Source organism: Lissotriton vulgaris, chromosome 5 (assembly GCF_964263255.1).
Source record: "Lissotriton vulgaris chromosome 5, aLisVul1.2, whole genome shotgun sequence".
NCBI classification, from domain to species: Eukaryota; Metazoa; Chordata; class Amphibia; order Caudata; family Salamandridae; genus Lissotriton; species Lissotriton vulgaris.
The window spans coordinates 2,022,737,342-2,022,760,447 of NC_141693.1; the positions used below are offsets into that span (position 1 = coordinate 2,022,737,342).

Consider the following 23,106-nt stretch of genomic DNA (forward strand, 5'->3'; position numbering starts at 1 on the left):
GGCTACGACAAGATGGTGTACTCTGGAACTTCTTCAGAGACATCCCTAGTCTAGATGGGGAGGACGGGAAGAAATTGGATCGCGAATTGGAAAGGGTGGGAGTGGATGAGGCCATATGGTACTTAAAATCGGGTATACTGCCAGGGACTAATGAACACCCGCCTAAGTTCTTTAAACTTTTAAGAGGCACACTGTGGTCCACTATTCCAGATGTACGCTGATGCAATGCAGGAATGTAGACTCCCATGAGATGTATGGACTGCCAACACTGTCCGTATCCACAAACATTGCAGGTCCACAGAGGACTGTGCCTCATATAGTTCCATCTCACTACTGAACATAGACGCCAAAATCTTGGCAAAAGTATCGGCCCATCGTTACATCTGGCATTATACCACACAGATCCCCTCACCAAAATCTCCGAAGTTTTTATGGGGTCATGGCCAAGAGGCAGTCGATATGGGAACCTGTGGAGATTTTTATCTCTTGATGTCAAAAAAGCATTCGATTCACTTAAATGGTCGCACTTGACAGCAAAGCAGGACCCTAGTATTCAGGCTCAGTCGTGGCACGGAACAGGGCTGCCTGCTCTTCCCCCTTTGATTGGTTCTCGCAATGGAGTCCTTGGTGGAGTGGGTTAGAAGAACAATTGTTACTTACCTGTAAACGGTGGTTCTCCAGTATTGGTGTCTTTCATAGATTCACATGCTTGAATATTCTCCGTTGTCGAAGTAGGAACCCCACGGTAAATAAAATAGCAATAAAACCAATCATATATGTATATAAAAACATAATTACATTCAACCTAAAACCATAAATACTCATAAGAACCAAGGTTAGCATTAACACATAGAAATACATTAAAAGAAAAAGGCACTTTAATAGCCTATCCACGTCATTATGCTAGTCCAAACTACAGACAATCAGGCATAAGCACCCCTCTAGAACCTTCTCCTCAGAGGCTCAGGCCCTCAGATTTTCGTAGCACAAGAGTGTCAAAAGAGTCTAGCAGGAGAAGCGAGCCTCTGAGGGGAGGTGGGTGGGTCGCATGTGAATCTATTAAAGACACCAATACTGGAGAACCACCGTTTACAGGTAAGTAACAATTGTTCTTCTCCAGTATCGGGGTGTCTTTCATAGATTCACATGCTTGAATAGAATAGTGAGCAATAATAGCTGGCCCCGAAACAAAATAGCAGTGCAGTGGAATAAAATGCAATGAAATAACATAATGCTGCCAGACAGATAATAATAGTAACCCATACAGGCGGAGGGAAGGAAAGAGGCTCACCTTATCTGAAAAGATTGCGAAGCACCGCTTGGCCCACTGCTGTATCAGCTTTGTTGATCGTCTCTAGGCAGTAGTGCTTTGTAAAAGTGTGCCTGCTGGACCACGTAGCTGCTCGACAGATTTGGTGAATCGGCACATCAGCAAACAGGGCATCGCCCTGTGGAATGAGCTCTCACGGTAGATTGAAGAGGCTTGCCGGCCTTCTGATGACAGAATGAGATTGCTGAGGAAATCCAACGTGCAATAGTTGGCTTGGTAACAGATCGCCCCTTGCGCATTCGTCCGTAAGCAGCGAACAGTTGATCAGACCTACGAAAGGGTGCTGTCCTGGCGATGTAGAATTTAAGGCATCTCTTAACGTCTAATGAATACAAACGTTGCTCCGCCGGAGATTGTGGATTAGCGAAGAAAGTCTAAGAACACTAGTTCATGGAGGTGAAAATCAGTTGGCACCTTAGGCATGAATGCCGGATTGGAGCGAAGCACAACACAGTCCGATTAGAATTGAAGGAAAGGAGGCTGAATGGTAAAGGCGTGAATATCACTCACGCGACGAGAGGAGCTCAAGGCGAGAAGGAGGGCAACCTTCCAGGTCAAACATTCTAAATCCGCTTTGTGGATGGGCTCAAAAGGCGCCTTCATCAATTGCGACAAAACAATATTGAGATGCCAGGTAGGAGGAGGACAAAGATCTTGGACACCGGGAAAAAAAATTACATCCAGTGCTGGAGAGCTCAGGCACAATTATTCCAAACCCCCTAGAACTTATTACACAGAGTGATGATTGTGATTCAATATTGAAGCCTACTCTTATTGTAGAACAAGTGGTCCAAGTTTCGATGCCACCTAGGTTCAATCAAGGGGGAGATGTTATCGAAGCAGGAGGTGTTTTGAATACAAGGCAGGTGACTGGTGACCCCGTTTCTCCTGTGGCAAGCCCTACTTTAGGGGTTTGAAACAGTGTGGCTTCGAATCTGGGGGCACCACCAGTAGGGGAAAAACCAACATCAGGAGGGGAAAGATCAACCATGAAACACAAAATAACTTTAATATCTTGGAATATAGCTGGTCTGACCAAAAATCTTTCTGAACCTGATTGGTCCAATTATATAGACTCTTGTGACTTTTGTTTGTTCCAAGAAACTTGGTCCCTTGAAATACCACACAGGGTGGGATACAGGACTTACAATATCGCGGCAATTCCATCAGCCAGAGGTAGACCATCGGGGGGGCTCACGATTTGGATTTGTGTGTCCTTGGAGGTAAAAATTACACAATTAATCATAGACTCCGCTGATATACTAGTTCTCTTAGTTAATCTGAAGGATGGAAGGCGTATTGTAGTGTTTAATGTTTATAATCGTCCTTGTGGGTTATGGAAAGAATCTGCAATTATCGATAAACTGGATAAATTCCTTACTGATCTTGTAGAGGTGCCTAGTAGTATAATAGTATGTGGTGATTTTAATTGTAATTTTGAACCAATCATAGGGTTTGGAGATGTTTTTTCAGATGAGGATAGAGCCAATAATATCCCCCCCTTATCATATACGGAGGGTGCGAGCTGTACGACCCTAGCTACCCAGACTATGAGACTGGTATCAGTATATGGTTTGAGGGCCTGTAATGGACGTTTTCCATCAGATTCTCCGAAAGCACCAACCTTTGTTAAAAATAATCATCATAGTCGGATTGATTATATCCTGGTATCTTTCGATATCTGGCCCTTCCTATCAGACTTTGTAATTGACCCTAGATATGAAAGTGATCATCGCCCGCTGCTTTTGTCAATGGACTATAGATTAGTCCCTAGCTCCAGGATCCCGATGGAACAAAATATGCTGGATAATCCAACTACTGCTGGCCCCTTAATAAGTAACAACAGGCGATCCCTTAAATAGGCTAGCTTATTAAGTAATAAGGAGGCATTATCCAACATCTACTCACTGTTTGCGGATATTTTTGCCAAACATCTGCTTCAACCAGTAGAGGGTGAGGTTTTTATCAATTTGCATAATGAATTTTTTAAAGCCTTAGTACCACTTGTGATGAAAATGCCGCATAAAAAAAGGTTGCATAAAATTAGTTCCATTGGTACCAAACCATGGTACAATAAAGAATGTCGTAATTGTAAGAGTAAACTCCTAGAGGCAATCAAGAGCAATACACCACATGCAATTAGGACCCTAAAGCAAGAATATAGGAGGGTGCAGCAAATGGCTAGAACTGATTGGGATGAGGAATGTTGGGAGAACATGCTAATAGCTGTTAAAGCTAAGGATAACGTGGGCTTCTGGCAACTAGTTGCCAACGAGAATACTGGAGGAAGGTCACCGGATGATGTGTTCATTAATGAACAAACTTGGGTTATCCATTTCACCCACTTGTATAAAGCCCCAGATAGTGATAAAATAGCTGTTGGAAATAGCTTATGGTTGGTGCCATCAACAAATATTATAGAGTTTAGTCTCGAGGAAACCGAGTTAGCAATAATTGCTGTGAAAAACGATAAAGCCCCAGGCTTAGATAAAATACCTGGGGACTTGTACAAACATGAGACCAGAATATGGGTGGCATATATAAATAAGCTTTTTAACATATTAGTTGCCGGTGGGGACTTACCACTTAATTGGCGGGGAGCAGAAATAATTTTAGTTTTTAAGAAGGGAGATAGATATGATCCTTCTAACTATCGTCCCATTTGTCTTTTAGACATTTTACAAAAAATCTTTTCAAGGCATCTTTTAAACCGGATGGATTCATGGATTGATGAGAATGAGATCTTTACTAAGTTCCAAGCAGGTTTTAGACGGAACACAAGTACGATAGATCAGGTTTTTAGGTTTTGTTGCATTTGTTGGAAATATGTCTTTTTATTAAAAGGACATATTTATGTAGCTTTTGTTGACCTTAGGGCAGCTTTTGATTTAGTTTTGCGGGATCGTTTATGGGATTGTTTATTTGCATTGGGATTACCAACCTGTATACTCCAGCAGATTGTACGATTACATGACAATAATTTTGCTAGAGTGCGTTGGGGCCCGAAAGGGGAATTAACAGAACCCATACCTATTAGACGGGGAGTCCGCCAAGGATGTGTGTGGGCTTCTACACTTTTTTCTCTATTTGTCAACGACATCCCAGAATACTTAGATGGGTGTAGTAATGACTCCCCAAAGCTGAATGGTGTGAGGGTCCTCTCCCTTTTATTTGCGGACGATACAATCCTGATCTCGCAAATGCCCATGGGCCTTCAAACCCTTTTGAACAACTTCAAAATATACTGTGACTCAAAAGGCCTTGAAATAAATACGAAAAAAAACAAATGTATGTCCATAAATCCACATAAATCTTTTAAAGGGCAATTCCTTTTAAATAACCAAAGGCTCGAACTGGTTTCAAACTTCTCGTACCTGGGTGTTTCCCTAGATTCAAAAACCTCATGGAGCACGCAAACTGAAAAGAGTAAAACTATATTTAATCAGAGCTCTTTACCTATTATAAAGCGCCATGGGGCAAGTCTAAGCAAGTCCATTTCACAAGCACTAGAAGTTTTCAAATTCAAGGCTCAATCTGGTGCTTTATATGGAGCAGAAATCTGGGGCACAGACGCAGGTAACATCTTTACGATTAGTGAAAACAACTTTTTTAGAAGGCTTTTGAGATTGCCCAAACGTACCCCTCTTGTACCATTGCTTATGGATCTAAACATGAAACGAACAGATCATATTGCACTACTTAGGCCACTATTGTTCTGGGTCAGACTCTGGAGTACTCCTGAACTTGCAGATTATAGACAAGGTATCGTAGAAGTCAAGAGTCTTGATGTTCATAATACAAACCCCTGGCTTAAGCATGTTAATAATTGGTTCCATCGGATAGGCCTTGCTCACTACTGGGACGATCCAGCATGTTTGACACAAAGATGTAAGATCCAGGTTAAGAACCAATTTTGGTTCTATATAACACACAATTACCAAAATAACCATCCATGTGGATCCATTACACGCAGTTTTCTTGATTTTAAGGACACTCCACTGTTTGAAGAATTTTTAAATGAGATTCAACCAGCCCTAGCAAAAAGCCTGTACTTAAACTCTAGATATGTTATACTTAAAACAAAATCAGTACTAGCGAGATGGGAGAAGGTCTTAGGGCAATCAAAAAGCACAAATTGTACATGTTGTCAACTAAACTTAAGAGAAGATGACAGTCACATATTGTTCTTCTGTACTGCCTATGACCGAGCTAGGAGAAGATGGATCGAACCCTTGTGTAAAGCCTGAGGTATTCGATCATACCAGGAAGCATATAGGATTGTTAAAACTGACACTGGACGCCTTACAGTGTTTTGTGTTAGCAGATTCCTATTGAATGTTGGTTCTACACGGAAAAACTTGGCTCTTGATCTATAGATATTAAATGTGTGTACATTAGATGCAGGCTAGGTAGCCCTGACACAGGCTGGTGATGATATCTGTAATAATATTCGTTTTTTAATTACTATGCCTATCTTAACAAGGATGATTTTTATTGTTCTAATTGTTGAAATGTATATATTCTGCTTCCAATTGGTATGTTGTACTCGCTGTGCATAATGTATTGTGTTGTAATGCATCTTTTATGGCCGAAATGAGACAAAATAAAGATTAAATGAGAAAGAATCTGGTCTCCCTTGAGCACATTTTGTGATGGACCTTTTTTTGGTCTATTTCATTTAGGTTTAGTTTTAAAAGGTTACCCCTCTGCAGACAAGTGAGACTGAGGAACCTCCCGCCAGGTAGATACCGCTCGCCTGAAGGTGCAGATTTTCAATCTTATAAGAAAAAGTCAATCGCTTTTCCTTTCTGTTCCGAACTTTGGACACGCGCAGAGAATATGTGTTAAAGATTCTCTCTTATATTTACAAAATCGACATTCTTGGTTTTGAAAGTGATATTTCCAATTAGAAATAGGGTCTTTACTTTCCCATATGCCAAAACGGAATTTCATGAACAGTTGTTCAATGGTCATTAAAACATGATCTGAAAGGTAATCCTGAGGCTGCCACTTTTGTATATGAATCGATCACTGTCCAGGCGTGATGTCTTCATGTGAGGATGTTCTTGTTAGTTATAGGAGACAGATTTTGGATGTAGCTTTGATTGCTTGATAAAATGCTGCTTTCCCTACAATCGCCCTGCAAACATCTTGCACGCTTAATTCCTCAACTGCCTGCTTTAAATAAAATCCCCAGGAACCTTTTTTGTTTATCTGTTTTTGCTATTCAATTTCCTGCCAGCACAAATTATCGATAGAGCCTCTTGCAGTTGTGCGGAATCTCCAGCATAATTTAATAAATGCATTTTTGCATTGAAATGTTTGATTTATTAGACTGAACTCCAGGCGAACTTGGGCCAGGGAAGCGGATTTTGAAATGTTGAACACAGATTTATATACTCTTGTTTGAATTTAGTTTAGGATGGGTGCTTCACGACCCCTCATCGTTTCAGTGCCATACATATCAATCAGGTGTTTGTTAAGCGCGACTACTCACCCGTAAGGGTCTCAAGGCCCTGGGGGGGGTCGCAGGTTCCAGTCCATCAAGGAGTGGGTATGTCGAAGAGCCAGGTTTTGAGGTTTGTGGAGCGGAAGGTCGTTCCAGGCTCTGGCCGCACGGTAGGAGCGGCCTCCCAGTCTAGTCTTTCTAGTGCGGGGGACCATGGCATAGGAGGGCTGGGCTGATCGTAGGGTCCTTTGGAGTGCGTGAAATTTGAGTCGGCTGTTCAGGTATGATAGTCCGATGTTGTGGAGGGCCTTGTGAGCATCTTGAAGGTGAGGAAATATAAATTTTATGGTCAAGTTGTGTTCCCTAGCGCGTACCCCACCGACTCCATGTACCAGCTTAAAGTGCATGTAACTTCCCTCCTGTGTCAGCTATGAAGACGCAAATACATTTGCGTCCAACGTTAACATGTCCTCTTTCAGATCCACCCTGAATGGATTAAATAACCCGTTCCTAAGTATGCTATGCCAACGTCTTTTTGTAGTGTACTTTACATGTTTTCCTGCTCTGGCAAAGTAGGCCCTGAATTTCTGCCATCGAGCCTCTTTTCTGGCTTCTGACTCTGACAGCCTCAGCCCAGGCTGCCTCTGTACCCGTGAACTCTGACTTACTTCCAGCGCGGCCCCTCGCGCTCAGCTCAGCCTGCTTTCTGCCAAGACTGACTATAACCTTCGAGTTATCTGTTCCGCTCCTCGAAAATGCATTCCTGCCTACTAGCTTCAGTAAACATCCTCCCCAGCTGCAGAGCCAAAGGGCCGACCTGTCTCAGTGCAAGTAATTCATAGCTTCTGTTACCATGCTTCCATGGAAGGCCCCGTGCCCCCACGCTTCTCATGCAGACACTTAGGCGCTTATACACGCATCCACAGTTAGTATAGAATGGCTTCTGCCCTAGAGACCTTTCCGTCCAGATAATATGGTTCCTAAACATCAGATATCAGATATGATAGAAGTACAAGTTGATCTGACATGCCAGACTTCTGTCTCTTTCCGTCAGTGTAAATGTCAAGTCCCCTGCACCCTCCAGTTTCACGTCTATCACACGTCATGCAGCTGCGCGCGCATCCAAGCTTCCGATTTCTGCTGACATTGCAACATTCCTGTTTAGTGCCACCCCTTTGTGACACCTACCTGTGACGTTTCTAGCACACACCTCCAGTTCACGCCTAGTCCACGCCTCTTGATTACGTACTAGTAACACGTGTATACTGTTATCTTGTCTTCTCTCAGCTGTTACGCCTCCTGCACTGTTTCCTATGACATGAATTAAGTATATAAGCTATGTACTGTCAATAAAATGTAGCGCTCTATCCCTTCTTCCACCCCTGCGGTGGGAAGAACATGATATTATGGTCCTGACCATTCCTTTTTGAGGAATAAAACCCCTAAGAACTCTAACACCACGGACTCTGGTTCTTTCTTTCCGATTTGAGTTATTATTGATTAAGTACTTACCTGCATAGAAATTAAGAGAGTAAATTAATTATTTACGTCAAAGGTGACTAGCACCTTTGGCATTAACTGGGCACGCATGACGGATAACAAAGGGCCGAAGGATGGGCAGCTCAATTTTCTTTTTACTAGCTTAAAACAATGGGTTAACGATTGAGCTTTTGTCTTCATGGCTGCTGAGTGCTGTTTGTCCTACATTTGGTGTTCAATGTTGAATCCTAGGTATTTATATGTTTCTGCTACCTTGACTTTTTTTCCTTCCAAAAACCAGGAGTATGGTTTATAATTTGTGTTTACCAGCGATACTACTTTTGTCTTTTGCAAGTTTAATTCTAACCCTTGTTTGTCCATATACACTTTTAGGGCCTTTGTGCTGGGTTGTAACCCTATTGACGTTTGGCTTATTGGGACAATGTCATCTGCATACTGAAGACATCTTATTTTCTCATGGGCCAAAGAAGGCGGTGGCAGTTATCTTTTTGAAGAGCATCTGGCACGAAGGGAAGATATAAATTAAACAGATTTGGGGCTCGAACACCCCCGTTTTAATCCGTTACTAGTATCTATTTTATTTGTTTCTCGGCTGCCATCTCCGAATTTCTCTGTATAACTCTACGATAGCCCTCAGGAAGCTGCTATGGATGCCCTTTTTGGCCATTTTCGCCATATACATGAGGCACTTGATTGTTTGCTTTGCAGATCTTATGTATGCATTCAAAGAGTGGGTCTTCTTGTTTTTTGCCTTTTCTGCTAAGAGTGTTAGTGCTGTTAAATTAGTTAACGTTCCCATCCCAGCCCCAAGCCCTGTTCGGAACCCAGTATAAGCTTGTTCTCATCTGTCCATGACCTAAGGTGCTCCACTAGACACGAAGCGTAGAGCTTAGACTATACATCTATTAAGGCTATAAGCCTATAATTTGTTGGTAATGAAGGATTTCCACTTTTAAAAATCGTTTGAAAGATGTTACCTTTGCATGAGTCCAGGATTCGGTTTGTATGGCTCATTAAACAGAGGAGCAAAGTCGTGGGCCCAATATGTCCTGTTTCAATTAAATCGTGCATTGGGGACCCAGTTCTTTAAATACTTGCAGTTCCGACATACCATATCTCCTGCCCTGGAGAGACTAGACTCCTTACCTGAATTCAGCCCTCTGGAACCTAAGGTATTCATGGGTGAATTAGAGGATAAGAAAATATCCTGCATCTACTAATCTTTGGTTACACACTGCTCCTCCTCCCTTGATAAGCTGCGGACCACATGGGAGGGAGATGTGGGAGTGCTAGAGGAGGAGGATTGGAGGGAGGCCCTTGCAGCTCCTAGAGGTGCGGCCGTTGCTGTACGATTACGATTCATCCAATTTAAATATCTACATAGAGCTTACTACTAGAGAGGCTGTGGCGAGCGGGTTGGATTGCTTCCCCTGAATGTCTGAGATGTGGTCGGGAGGTGGGCACCTTCCTACATACAGTATGGTCCTGTGGAGCACTGGAGAGATTCTGGACAGGTGTGTGGGACTGCTTGGCAGAAGTATTGGGTTGGGAGCTCCCCCGTACACCGCAGCTGGGCCTTCTCCATGTAATGGCACAAGTGGGTGGCAACATTTATAAACAACACTTACTGCTCCTTGGCCTCACCGTGGACAAGAGGGATGTGGCCGCGCCTGGAAGGACACCAAGGCCCCCCTGGTGGGAGTGTGGAAAAAAGGATTAGATTACTGTATGGGGCTGGAGCGTCCAGTGTTTGAGGCCCGAGGTTGCCCCAGGAAGCAGTACAAAATATGGAAGAGATGGGCGGAGTACAGGGGATTGTGGCTGGAGCAGCCAACACAGTGTGATGTGACTGCAGAACAGATGCTTTAAGAACCTGGGTGAGAGAGAGTATGCATTACCTGTTTCATAACTATTTTCTTTCTTGGACCTGTAAGGACATCATGCAAGGGGCTAGGGTGGGATCCGGGAGGGGGTAGCTAATACGGGGCAGGGGGATGAGAGAGTTTTAGTCATTATGCTTAATTTAACGACTATTGATTGCTATTCGGTGCATTTGTATTATATGCTCACAGCCCCTCCAGTGTTCGGAGTACTGTGTTTTATTTGCAATCTCTCTCAAGAAAACAATAAAAATGTTGTTCTGAAAAAAAATAGTGCATTGGGATTTCCGTTCAGTCCTGCTGCGCCTTCTGGCTTTAGTTTCTTTATGATTTTTATCAATTGATCTATGTCCACTATATTATTGGTGTTTTGGTATCGCAGGGCACATTATTCTTTTTGTGATCCATACTGTCTATCTGCGTTTCTAGGGATGGGTTTACTTGCGTTTTAAAGCTCTACTTCTGAGCTGTCTTTAAATACTTTGAGATCGGGATCAGCATACATTTCTTCGACGGGGGCATCAGGCTGCATTTATCCCTGTATTTTGTTGTCCGATTAACAATCCATTTACCAACTGCAATAATAGCATTTGCTTCATATACGACCAAGAAGGGCTTTTGCTTTATAATTAGACACATTATGCTGCAGGCTGAGTAAGGGAGGAGCAAATGGTTTTACTGGCTGTACCAATATCCAGGCTGATCTGAACACAAGCATGAATCGAATCTCTCCAAATAGCCAGGTTTATCCTAACACGAGCATGAATCGACTCTGCCTATAGCCATGCTGCTAAAGCACGCATGAATCAACTCTCTGCCAATAACCAGGCTGCTACTAACACGAGCATGAATCAAATCTCTGCCAATAGCCAGGCTGCTACTAATACGAGCATGACTCGAGACTGGCAATAGTCAAACTGCTACTAACAAGAGCATGAATCAACTCTACAAATAGCCAGACTGCTACTAACACAAGCATGACTAGACACTCTGCTAGTTGACAAACTTCTACTAGCAGAAACCTGTAAGCCTAAGGCATCAGCGAGTATCAGAATTCTAGTACACAGGAGACATTTTTTGCCTAAAATTGTTATCAATCTCTGTGGATGTGAACACAAAACTCACCTTAAATGAATCTCTGGTTCCTCTGTAGTCCTCTTGAAGGTAGCACTGGACAAGCTGCACACTCTGCTCTTCATCCAGACCCTGAAAGAAGCAGAGAATCAGCAAACAACTAAACTGTGACGGAATCAATGCTATCTCTGAAGGGTAGCCCATCTCCATGTGCAGCAGAATACAAAAGACGTAACCCTAAAACTGGCTGGCACCAGACTGCAACTTTAAGCTAAACTCTCCACTTAAGCATCAGCAAGCAGCTCTACATGCTATCCCAGAGCTCAACTGCCATCAGCACAGCACCAACAATCAGCTTTGCGTGTTCCCCCAAAGCATGCATTTGAGGCCCTGCCCTCAACCTATGCGATCAGATATAAGCACTGCATTCAAGCACCAACAAGCAGCTTTATATATATATATATATATATATATATATATATATATATACATATACATACACACACACACACATACACACATATAAACAAAACCCTTTCAGGCATAGAGTGACGCATAAATTATGCAAAAAAGGAGAACACTCTGGGTAGTTCTCAAGTTTAGGTGGAAAGCAGCTCCTCTATAGAGTACTCTCAACACCAGCGACACTCTAGATTTGCTCACCTCAAATGCAAATGCTACTTACCAGTATGCATCTGTTCTTGGCATGTAGGGCTGCTGACATTCATATCTGTGCATAGTCCGCCACCTAGTGTTGGGTCCGGATGATTGCACATTGTTGTCCTGGAAGAGTCTTCGAAGTATCACGAGATAGGTGGCTCCTCCCCTGGACTACAGTGCGCATGGTCATCGCCTCCATCCCCAGATTGTTTTTAGCCATAGGCAGAGATGGAGTGAAGAAGTGAGTGATGACCATGCTATGAGCATATGTTTGTATATGAATACATACTGCAGCTGCTACAGGCGCCGGGGAGGAGGGTGGGCGATATGAATGTCAGCAGCCCTACATGCCAAGAACAGATGCATACTGGTAAGTAGCATTTGCAGTTCGAGGCATGTGGGCTGCTGAATTCATATCTGTGCATAGAATACATAGCAGTCCCTCCATTAGCGGCGGCCGCCCGTGCCAGCTGCAGCAGTCTGAAAAAGCGTTTTTAGAACAGCCTGACCAACAGCTGCCTGTTGTTTTGAATGCACGTCTACACAGTAGTGCTTAGTGAAAGTATGAGTGGTAGACCATGTGGCTGCTCTACAGATGTCTTCTAAGGGAATGTTACCTAAGAACGCCATAGAGGCCCCCAACTTCCTAGTGGAGTGGGCCCTCGGTGGTATAGCGAGAGTGCGCTTTGCTTTAGCGTAGCAGATCTGAATGCACTTTACTATCCATCTAGCTATTCCTGCTTTGGAGATTGCATTTCCCTTGTGTTGTGTGGCAAAAGCAACAAAAAGTTGTTTGGTTTTGCGGAAATCTTTTGTCCTGTCCACATAATACATCAAGGCCCTCTTCACATCAAGGGTGTGGAGCATCCGCTCCGCCAGCGTCTCTGGGTTTTGGAAGAACACCGGCAATTCAATAGTTTGGTTTATGTGAAACTGCGAGACCACTTTGGGTAAGAACTTAGGGTTAGTGCAGAGCACCACCCTGTTGGCATGTACCTGGAAGAAGGGTTCTTGGATGGTGAGCGCCTGCAGTTCGCTAACCCTCCGTAGCGATGTGATTGCTACCAAGAACGCCACCTTCCAGGTCAGAAACTGCAGCTCGCAAGAGTGTAGTGGCTCAAAGGGAGGACCCATCAGCCTTGTAAGAACCACATTGAGGTTCCATTCAGGAGCTGGTGGAGTCCTTGGTGGAATGACTCTTTTGAGTCCTTCCAGAAAAGCCTTGATAGCAGGGACCTTAAAGAGTGACAGGTGTTGCCTATTTTGGAGGTATGCTGCCATAGCCGACAGGTGAATGCGGATGGAAGAGTAAGCTAGATTACACCGATACAGGTGAAAGAGGTAACATATGATGTTTTGAATGGAAGCGTCTAGCGGGTCAATGCTGTGCTCCACGCAGTAGACGACAAACCTCTTCCATTTAGCCGCATAACAAGCTCTAGTAGTGGGCTTTCTCGCCTCCCGAATGATGTCCATGCAATCGGGAGGAAGATTGAGGTAGCCAAACTCTAGGACTTCAGGAGCCAGATCGCCAGGTTGAGCTGTTGCGGATCTGGGTGCTGAATGTCGCCATGGCTCTGCGTCAAAAGGCTGGGAGTGAGATGAAGCCTTTGATGCAGTACCACGGAGAGTTCCAGAAACGTGGTGTACCATGGTTGGCGAGCCCACGTTGGAGCAACCAGGATGAGCGTCATCGAGTGTTGCCTGAGCTTGCGTGCCACCAGCGGTATCAGAGGTGCTGGGGGAAAAGCGTACGCAAATCTGCCTGACCAGTTCATCCACATCGCATTGCCCTGTGATTGGGGGTGTGGGAACCTGGCGGCGAAGCTTTGGCATTTTGCGTTCTCCTTTGTGGCGAACAGGTCTATCTCTGGATGACCCCACCTTTGGAAGTACGGTTGGAGTACTGATGGATGTAACTCCCACTCGTGCATCTGATGGCTGTGTCTGCTGAGCAGATCCGCCATCTGGTTGTCCTTGCCTGGGAGATGTTCTGCCATGAGGAAGATGTTCCTCTGAATGGCCCACTTCCACATGCTCTGAGCCAGATGAGACAGCTGTGGAGAGTGTGTTCCCCCCTGCTTCTGGATGTAGTACATGGCCGTTATGTTGTCCGTCCGGATCAACACGACCTTGTTGCACAGATGTACTTTGAACGCCTTTAAGGCCATGAAGATTGCCATCAGTTCCAACACATTGATGTGCATCTTCCTTTGCTGAAGTGTCCATAGTCCCTGCACCGTGTAATGGAGTACATGCGCTCCCCATCCCTGGAGAGAGGCGTCCGTTGTCAGGATGATCTGTGGGACAGGCTCTTGGAATGGTCGGCCCTTGCAAAGGGTCTGTGGATTCCACCAATGCAGAGAGTTGTACGCCCGACCGCTCACCAACACTAGGTCTGTCAGTTGCCCATGAGCCTGAGTCCACTGACGTGCCAGGCACTCCTGAAGCTGACGCATATGTAGTCTCGCGTGCGGGACAATGGAGATGCAGGAGGCCATCATGCCTATCAACTGCATGAACACCTTCGCTGGAAGCGAGGTTTGGGGTCTGAATCGTTGGATCAGCGCCTGGATACTGGCGATTCTCACTGAACTCGGCTGCGCAGTGGCTGCCAGAGTGTCGATTGTCGCGCCCAGATACTGTCGCACGTGGGCGGGCTGGAGATGGGACTTTGGGTAGTTCAGAGAGAATCCCAGATCGTGCAGGAGGTGAATGGTGCGTGACACGTGGTCTACGCACTGCTGTTCCGTCTTTGCCTGAATAAGCCAGTCGTCTAGGTATGGAAAGACATGGACGTGCTGGCGACGGAGATGCGCTGCTACAGTCGCTAGGCATTTGGTGAAAACTCTCGGTGCCGTGGTGACCCCGAACGGCAGGACCCTGAACTGGTAATGCTGGTCTAAGATCTTGAATCTGAGATACTTTCTGTGTGAAGGATGCAGGGGAATATGGAAATAGGCATCCTTCAGATCCAGCGTTGCTAGGAAGTCCCCCCGTTGAAGCAGGGGAAGCACCTGCTGCAATGTGAGCATATGGAAGTGCTCTGAGTTGATGTACCAGTTCAGGGGCCTGAGGTCCAGGATCGGCCTGAGTGATCCGTCCTTTTTGGGGATTAGAAAATACAGGGAGTAAACCCCTGTTCCCCGTTCTTGCAATGGAACGAGCTCTATCGCCCCTTTTTGCAGCATGACCAGTACTTCTTGCTGCAACAAGGTCAAGTGCTCGTCGGACATAGCACGGCTTCTTGGCGGTATGTCCGGTGGAATGGACGTAAGTTCTAGACAGTACCCGTACTGGATAAGAGACCTCACCCACCTGTCCGTGGTGATGGACCTCCACGCCGGCAGGAACTGCTGGAGTCTCCCCCCGACAGGTGTCGTGTGATCGGGGGGAAGTGACAAGACGTCACTGCTTGTTGGAGGTGGTGGACCTGGAGGCATTGTTTCCACGTCCCCTGCCTTTGATATTATTGCCTCTGTAGCCACCCCTGCCCTTGTTGTTGTTATACGAGGACTGGGTGTTACCCTTGTAGTATTGCGTGGACTGGGATGCCTGGCCCCTTGAGGTGCCTTTTGAATTGGAGCGGCGAAAGGAACCACCCCGAAACTGCTGACTTTGTAAAGCCCCCATAGACTTGGCAGTTTCAGTATCTTTCTTCATTTTTTCTAGGGAGGCATCCACCTCAGGGCCGAACAGATGGTCAGGATTCACTGTTTGACCCAGTATTGTGGTTTGTATGTCGGGTTTGAACCCAGAAATTCGAAGCCAGGCATGGCGTCTAAGTAACACGCTTGTATTGATAGCCCTGGAGGCAGTGTCTGCCACATCTAGGGCACATTTGATGGATGCATTAGTAATGAGTTTACCCTCCTGAATGAGCATCTCCCCCGCCTCCTTGTATTGGTCAGGCAAGTGTTGCAGGATGGCCTCTAATGTGTCATAATGGGCCCTATCATAACGTGCAAGCAGGGCTTGAGTGTTAGAGATCCTCCAGATGTTCGCTGCCTGTGCAGCAATGCGTTTGCCTGATGCCTCAAAGATTTTTGACTCTTTGTCTGGGGGAGGAGCATCACCAGTAGTCTGCGAATTCGCCCTCTTCCGAGCGTTGGACACCACCAGGGAGTCCAATGGCAAATGTCCCTTAATATACGTGGGATCCGTGGGCGCCGCCTTATACTTCCTGTCGATGCGAGGATTGACCACCCGCGCCCGGGTGGGCTCCTTGAATACCTCCTGTGCATGCTTCAGCACCCCTTTGAGCATCGGTAGCGTCTTGACTTGCTTTTCGGCTACCGAGAAGGTGTCGACTAAGAAGTCCGCATCCACAGGGTCTGAGTGCAGTTCGACGTCATGGTTCGCTGCAGCTCTCTCTATTAATGCATTAAACGCCGCCGAGTCCTCTGTCGGTGACGTCTTCGCGGCGAAAAGTTGAGTGTCCTGGCCTGACTGCGGGTCGTCCGTGTCGCCTCCTGCTGTCCAGGGCACCTGCTCCTCTTCCGGATCCGAGTACGCAGGATAGTTGTACTCGTCGTCCTCCTCGTCCACATCAGGCACTGGGGAATGGGCCGGCGAGTGTTCCATGGCTTGTGGAGACAGAGGTTCCATCAGAGCCGAAGAGTCCGCAGAGTACTTTTTGTTCTTAAGTGGAATCCTAAAGGGTTCCAATGGCGGCTCCGACGTAATCTTTCGTTTGAGGAGCGACAATTTTCCGGTGTTGGCGTCGATGGTCACCTCACGACGTTCCTCCACCGCGAGCGGTTGGAGCCGAAGCTTCGACACCACCAAGGCAGCCTTCGGCGTCAATACTTCCTGAGAGTGTCTGCTCTGCTTAGGCGCGAAGGCCTTCGGCGTCGACTTGGGAGGAAGGGTAAAACGAATTGGCGTTTGTTCCTTGGCAGGCTTCGGCGTGGGCCTAGGCACTACAGTGTCCTGGCTGGGAACAACAGTGGACTGTTGGATCCGCTTTAAGGATTCTCCCACCTTCTTTGTAAGGGATGCCGAGGGCTGAACCGTCGCGAGCGACTCTTCGTCTCCGAGAGTCCGGTCGCCGGTAGGCCTCTTCTTCGGTGCCGACGCCCCATGGCCTGGCGCACCATCAGCGTGACGCTTCTTCGAAGCCGTTTTCGGGTCCGCGACCCCTTTCGGTGCCGACGCAGCCGCGTCGGATGCCTTCACCTTCGGCGCCGACCCAGAGGGCTTCGAGTCGGCCATTTTGGCGCGGCTCTTGTGGTCGGCCATTTTGGCGTGGCTCTTCGAGTCGGCCATTTTGGGTTTCGTGGAAGTTGACGCCTCCAGAACCTTCTTCACCAACGCCACTTTCGGTTTCGGTTTCGCATCCGAGGGTGCGGGACCAGTTGGCTTCACTTTCAGTTTCTTGTTAGAAATGTCCGTGACCGGGCCCGGAGGCGGGGACGTAGGACTCATAGTAAGATCTTGGGTAAGGCCCGAAGGCGATCCCTCGACCTGGGCCGTATGACGGGGGGTAACCCCGGAGTCTGGTTGGGGATGCTCTTCCTCTGAGCTATCTCCCATCGTGGCACAAATCAGTTCGTCGTCCCCTACCTCACCGGAGACTTCATCGCAGGCCTCCTCATCCGCGTCGTAGGTTTCTTCCTCGGACGCGGGTCCAGAGTCTGACTCTTGTACGTCGTCCTCTTCCTCGACCGATTCCTGAAAGATGTCATCAGGTGGGGGCGCCGAAGCCGACAACTGTGCCTGGAGTCGATTAGCCCGGCGAATCTTCAAAGTTTTCTTACTCCTAAACTTTGAACACGCCATGCAGGTGTCTTCACGGTGATCCGGTGACAAGCATGTGTTCCACACGGGGTGCACGTCGAGGTGCGAATATTTTGAGTGACACAGCGGACACTTCTTGAATGGAGTCCGCTCCATAGCAAATGTGGTAGTGTAGGCCCGTCCGCGTCGAAGCACGTGGAAGGGCAGTAGGAGATTGGAGCTGAGAGTCAGTAAGAAAACCCGAACGCAACTATACCGACGCCCAGCCTAAAGACCTTTTGGTCTCAAGTAAAATCGAACAACTATCGGTTCCGAAGGAGGGAACCGAAAACACATCCGAACCCTATGGCGGAAAAAAACAATCTGGGGATGGAGGCGATGCCCATGCGCACTGTAGTCCAGGGGAGGAGCCACCTATCTCGTGATACTTCGAAGACTCTTCCAGGACAACAATGTGCAATCATCCGGACCCAACACTAGGTGGCGGACTATGCACAGATATGAATTCAGCAGCCCACATGCCTCGAACTGTCTGTTTCTCTATCAAAGTCTTTAAGCGTAGGATTAGCACAGTGCCATCCACGCCAAGATAGAAAAGGACAAGGTCTTTAAGCATAGGACTAGCACAGTGCTGGCCTTGCCGAGCTGTAAAATGACAAAAGCCACCTAAACTTGAGAACTACCCACTCTATGCCTGAAAGGGTTTTGTTTTGACTTATACGGGGTGCTCCCTTGTGTCTGGACAAAGGTATACCTCTCTGAAGAGCTCTAATTAGAGCGAAACACTGTGTCAGGGGTTGCTTTTACTCATTTCAGATTGGCTTGAGTTGGTATTTTACCAGTTTAAAGCTGTAATACTGTGCCTGGAGTGATAAATGGCTTTTGTCATTTTACAGCTCGGCAAGGACAGCACTATGCTAGTCCTATGCTTTAAGACTTTGTTGTAGAAATGGCAAAAGACTTTGTCCTTTTCCATCTCGGAGTGGAAGGCACTGTGCTAATCCTATGCTTAAAGACCTTGATAGAAAAACAGACATTTTAGGTGAGCAGATCTACAATGTCGCTGGTGTTGAGAGTGCTCTAACAGGAGCTGCTTTCCACTACTATAGAACAGGAGTGTACCCGACCCCAATACATTATCACCCGGACACTCATCACCATATCAGCACACAGAACCCGCCACCAGCTGTCACCCCATACATATGGAGCGACTCTGCCACCCACAAATTATCTCCTCTCTAGCCTCCAATGTCACCTGGGCACCGTCGACTTACAAGAAACTTGCTGATGCGCAGGCCCAGCTCCTTCAGTGAAGGGGCCACATTCTTGTCGTTCTTGACTTTTTCAGCAGAGCTTGAACTAAGGAGAGGGAAAAAGTTAGTATCTTTTTACCTTAAAGACCCGCATACTGCAGCTACATAAATACTGAGCTTAACTAAGAAGGTGCACAGAAAAGACGGGCAATAAATCTTAAAGAAAAGAGCATGACCAGCCTCTAGAATCTCAGACATCAACACAAGGTACAGTCTACGGTTATAGCCCTGTTACTGGAGCCCATTGTGGGGCACAGCTGGGAAGACTGTCTGAATAGAATAGAGTTGTAAAAAGAACACAAACTCTCACACTCAGTGGCAAAAGTCTGCTCCTCGCTGCCGTCAGACATTGCTTCGGTAACTCTGGATTAAGAACGATCCCCATTGAACTCATTAAGTTTCAACCCATTTCAAGATCTTCAAAAGTATTCACTCTGACAATCTCAGTCATAAAAGGTCAGAGGTGGATTGCAACTTAAAGTTTCAGTTAGGTATATAATAATTAGTGCTGCAGAATATCTGAAATCTGTTCGTGATAGCCAAAGAGCAGAAGCATGTTGACGGTCCAGACATGAAGATCCCCTAATACAACTTATTTATCATGGTGATAAAGAATCGTAAATTAAAACCTACTGCGCGGAATCTTTCACAATTGTATATATTATGTCCTAATGTCAGACTGAAACATTAGGCGAAGCTTCCGCATCAAGGCACACTATCCGTACAGCAGAACAATTCACACCAAGCGTTCTCCTGAATGAAGCATCTGATCCCATAGGGCCACTTCAGTGCAAACCAGGAGCACACTATGGACGCAAGCATCCTACCACAGCGAAGAGCAAATTGTGTGCAACACAAGACTTTAAATAGGAAAGGATTTCATTTTTAACTATGCGATAGTAGGAATTCGTGGCAGATTCAGCTCCAGCTCGTGTGTCTAATGCGATCTGGTATCATCTCTCACATTTTTAAGATCTCCAGTCGTTTGTGTCAATAAGATTACCTATCCTACGCAGTATCATCTTGTATAGATACTAACAATGTCTACAGAGTTATACACAAATCTACTGCACAGAAAATGTGTGTCTAAAAGTAGCACATTAATACCTCTCTGGACAGGAACTGAGCTGGGGGTTTCAGACAGTGGGACCTCAGCGGGGGTCTCAACACTTGGGGGCCTGATGGCTGGGATGAAAATCAAATGCTTCACTGACCTGCAAACAGCGTTTAATCTTTATCGCAGCCAATATTACCAGTACATGTACCTCAGACACGCTCTAACGCCATCTATACCCTTTAGGCACTTCCGGAATACAGTCCTATAAAAGCCAAAATTAAGCTAGAACCCTCCTGGGGATCACAAAATCTCCCAAATGTACCAGTCCCTGATGATTGTTACCCCTGGCGGCTTCAAAGAACTGCAGGAGGCCTGGGAACGCAACCTGGGTTCACTGACAGACGACGACTGCCGGGAGACATTGAAATCCCTACATGAGTGGACTATAGCGATTGTTTCAGGCCGTTTAACTTGAATACCTCAATTGCACTTATGTCACCAAGGAACCTTTGTGGGAGATGGGGGTGACAGCTTCACCACACACTCATTGATGTTCTCCGAAGGAAGGGAGACTTCCTGCACACAGCATGGCACTGCAGTGCCCTGGAGGAGGTTTGACGTCGGTATTGTCCAGTTTGGGGACGATCCCTAGGAACTCTAGACTACTCAAGCTTCACATCACTGAGGGCACTAAAGGGGAGCACTATAGGGGAGCATTATAAGAGTGCACCGTTATGGCTCGGCAATATGCCAGCCAAGTGTGACAGCGTAGTCCTGGAAGGGTGCAAAAAGCCATCCCTGGAAGAGTGGCATAGAGGGACTGGGGACATTAGAGGAATTCACTTGGGTGGGGAGCTCTGAGACAGGGGGAGGGGAGTCTGGGAACTGGCTGGGGTTGGCTTGAGGAGTCGTAAGTAAACTTTTTTGCTGGATCGAGATAACGGTGTGGGGCAAATGCACGTTACGAAGCAAAACAACGTTGTTAATTGTGATTTACACAGACCACTGTTGCATGTCAGTGACCGTTTGCACCTTTTACTATTATGATATAAAAGGCAATAGCATATTTTATCTAAGCAAGCATTTGCAATGCAATAGGTCTCCCAATTGAGAGAGTTAGAGCTATTGGCTTTGTAAATGACTATGCCTTTACCCATGTTTTTTGGATGAATGGATGCATGTGGTGTGGTGTGGAGTTGAGATAAGTGGGCAGTATTGGAATTGTTAGTTGTGGAATTGTGTGATGTGGAATAGTGTGTTGGACAGTATTTGTGTAGTGGAATTGTGTGGCATGGTGAATAGATGGGGGTGAGAACTTCACAGAACAGATAGAAAGGAAGATAGAAAGGTTTAAGTAGTTTGTGCAGGAAGTGGTGAATGAACTCCGGACAGAGGAGCAGAAGGAGTGAGTGAAAAAGAGAAAGAAGGGGAGAGCAGGTGACAGACTTATAAAGAGGGTGCGCTTGTCTACGCAAGAAACACCTTAAACAGAGGAGGAGAGCGTGGGTTTGAGAAACGGAAATGTTGAAAAGGTACGGAAAAGACCCTCTGTTCTGTAACCTGAAGTTAATGATATGAGAGAGGCAGGAACAGTGCATGAGAGAGAGAGGGGTGAGAGAGAGAGCTAGAGATAGAGGGACAAGTGGGAGGAGCACCAAAAAGGTGGGTGGGGGAGTAGAGAGCTGTACCAGTGCACAGCATGAGGAGGTAAAGAAAGGTAGTATGTGTAAGCAGATAGTGTAGATAGAGTGTGAGGGAGGGATGAGAGGGGGCAGTGGGGTCGCGAGATGAGAGGGGTAGTGGGAGGGAGAGATAAGATGGGGGAGTTGGAGGGAGAGGCGTAGTGTGAGGGAGAGATAAGAGGGGTAGTGGGAGTGAGAGATGACGGGGGTGGGAGGGATATATGAGGGGGGTGGGAGGGAGAGATGAGGGGGGTGGGAGGGAGAGATGAGGGGGGAGGGAGGGAGAGATGAAGGGGGTAGGAGGGAGAGGGGTAGTGTGAGGCAGAGATAAGAGGGGTAGTGGGAGGGACAGATGAGAGCGGAGTGGGAGGGAGAGGGAGAGATGAGAGTGGGAGTGGTACGGAGAGATGAGGGGGGAGTGGTACGGAGAGATGAGGGGGGAGTGGGAGGGAGAGATGAGGGGGGAGTGGGAGGGAGAGAGAAGAGGGGTAGTGGGAGGGAGAGAGGAGGGGTAGTGGGAGGGAGAGAGGAGGGGTAGTGGGAGGGAGAGAGGAGGGGTAGTGGGAGGGAGAGAGGAGGGGTAGTGGGAGGGAGAGGAGTCGTGTGAGGCAGAGATAAGAGGGGTAGTGGGAGGGAGATATGGGGGATTGGGAGGGAGATATGGGGGATTGGGAGGAACAGATGGGGGATTGGGAGGAACAGATGGGGGATTGGGAGGAACAGATGGGGGATTGGGAGGGACAGATGGGGGATTGGGAGGGACAGATGGGGGATTGGGAGGGACAGATGGGGGATTGGGAGGGACAGATGGGGGATTGGGAGGGACAGATGGGGGATTGGTAGGGACAGATGGGGGATTGGGAGGGACAGATGGGGGATTGGGAGGGTCAGATGGGGGATTGGGAGGGACAGATGGGGGATTGGGAGGGACAGATGGGGGATTGGGAGGGACAGATGGGGGATTGGGAGGGACAGATGGGGGATTGGGAGGGACAGATGGGGGATTGGGAGGGACAGATGGGGGATTGGGAGGGACAGATGGGGGATTGGGAGGGACAGATGGGGGATTGGGAGGGACAGATGGGGGATTGGGAGGGACAGATGGGGGATTGGGAGGGACAGATGGGGGATTGGGAGGGACAGATGGGGGATTGGGAGGGACAGATGGGGGATTGGGAGGGACAGATGGGGGATTGGGAGGGACAGATGGGGGATTGGGAGGGACAGATGAGGGATTGGGAGGGACAGATGAGGGATTGGGAGGGACAGATGAGGGATTGGGAGGGACAGATGAGGGATTGGGAGGGACAGATGAGGGATTGGGAGGGACAGATGGGGGATTGGGAGGGACAGATGGGGGATTGGGAGGGACAGATGGGGGATTGGGAGGGACAGATGGGGGATTGGGAGGGACAGATGGGG

General features: G+C 47.1%; 1 protein-coding gene across 2 annotated transcripts in view; it reads right to left on the bottom strand.

Moving 5' to 3' along the window:
- Window positions 1-23,106, bottom strand: part of NUP188 (nucleoporin 188) — a 1,272,194-nt gene that overhangs the window by 1,159,432 nt on the left and 89,656 nt on the right. For both annotated transcript variants that reach the window (XM_086924860.1, XM_086924859.1), the window contains exons 4-5: window positions 18,907-18,991; window positions 11,285-11,365 (exon numbers count right to left, since the gene is read on the bottom strand). In XM_086924860.1, coding sequence (XP_086780986.1) covers window positions 11,285-11,365; window positions 18,907-18,991 — 166 coding nt within the window. The remainder of the gene's footprint in view (window positions 1-11,284; window positions 11,366-18,906; window positions 18,992-23,106) is intronic.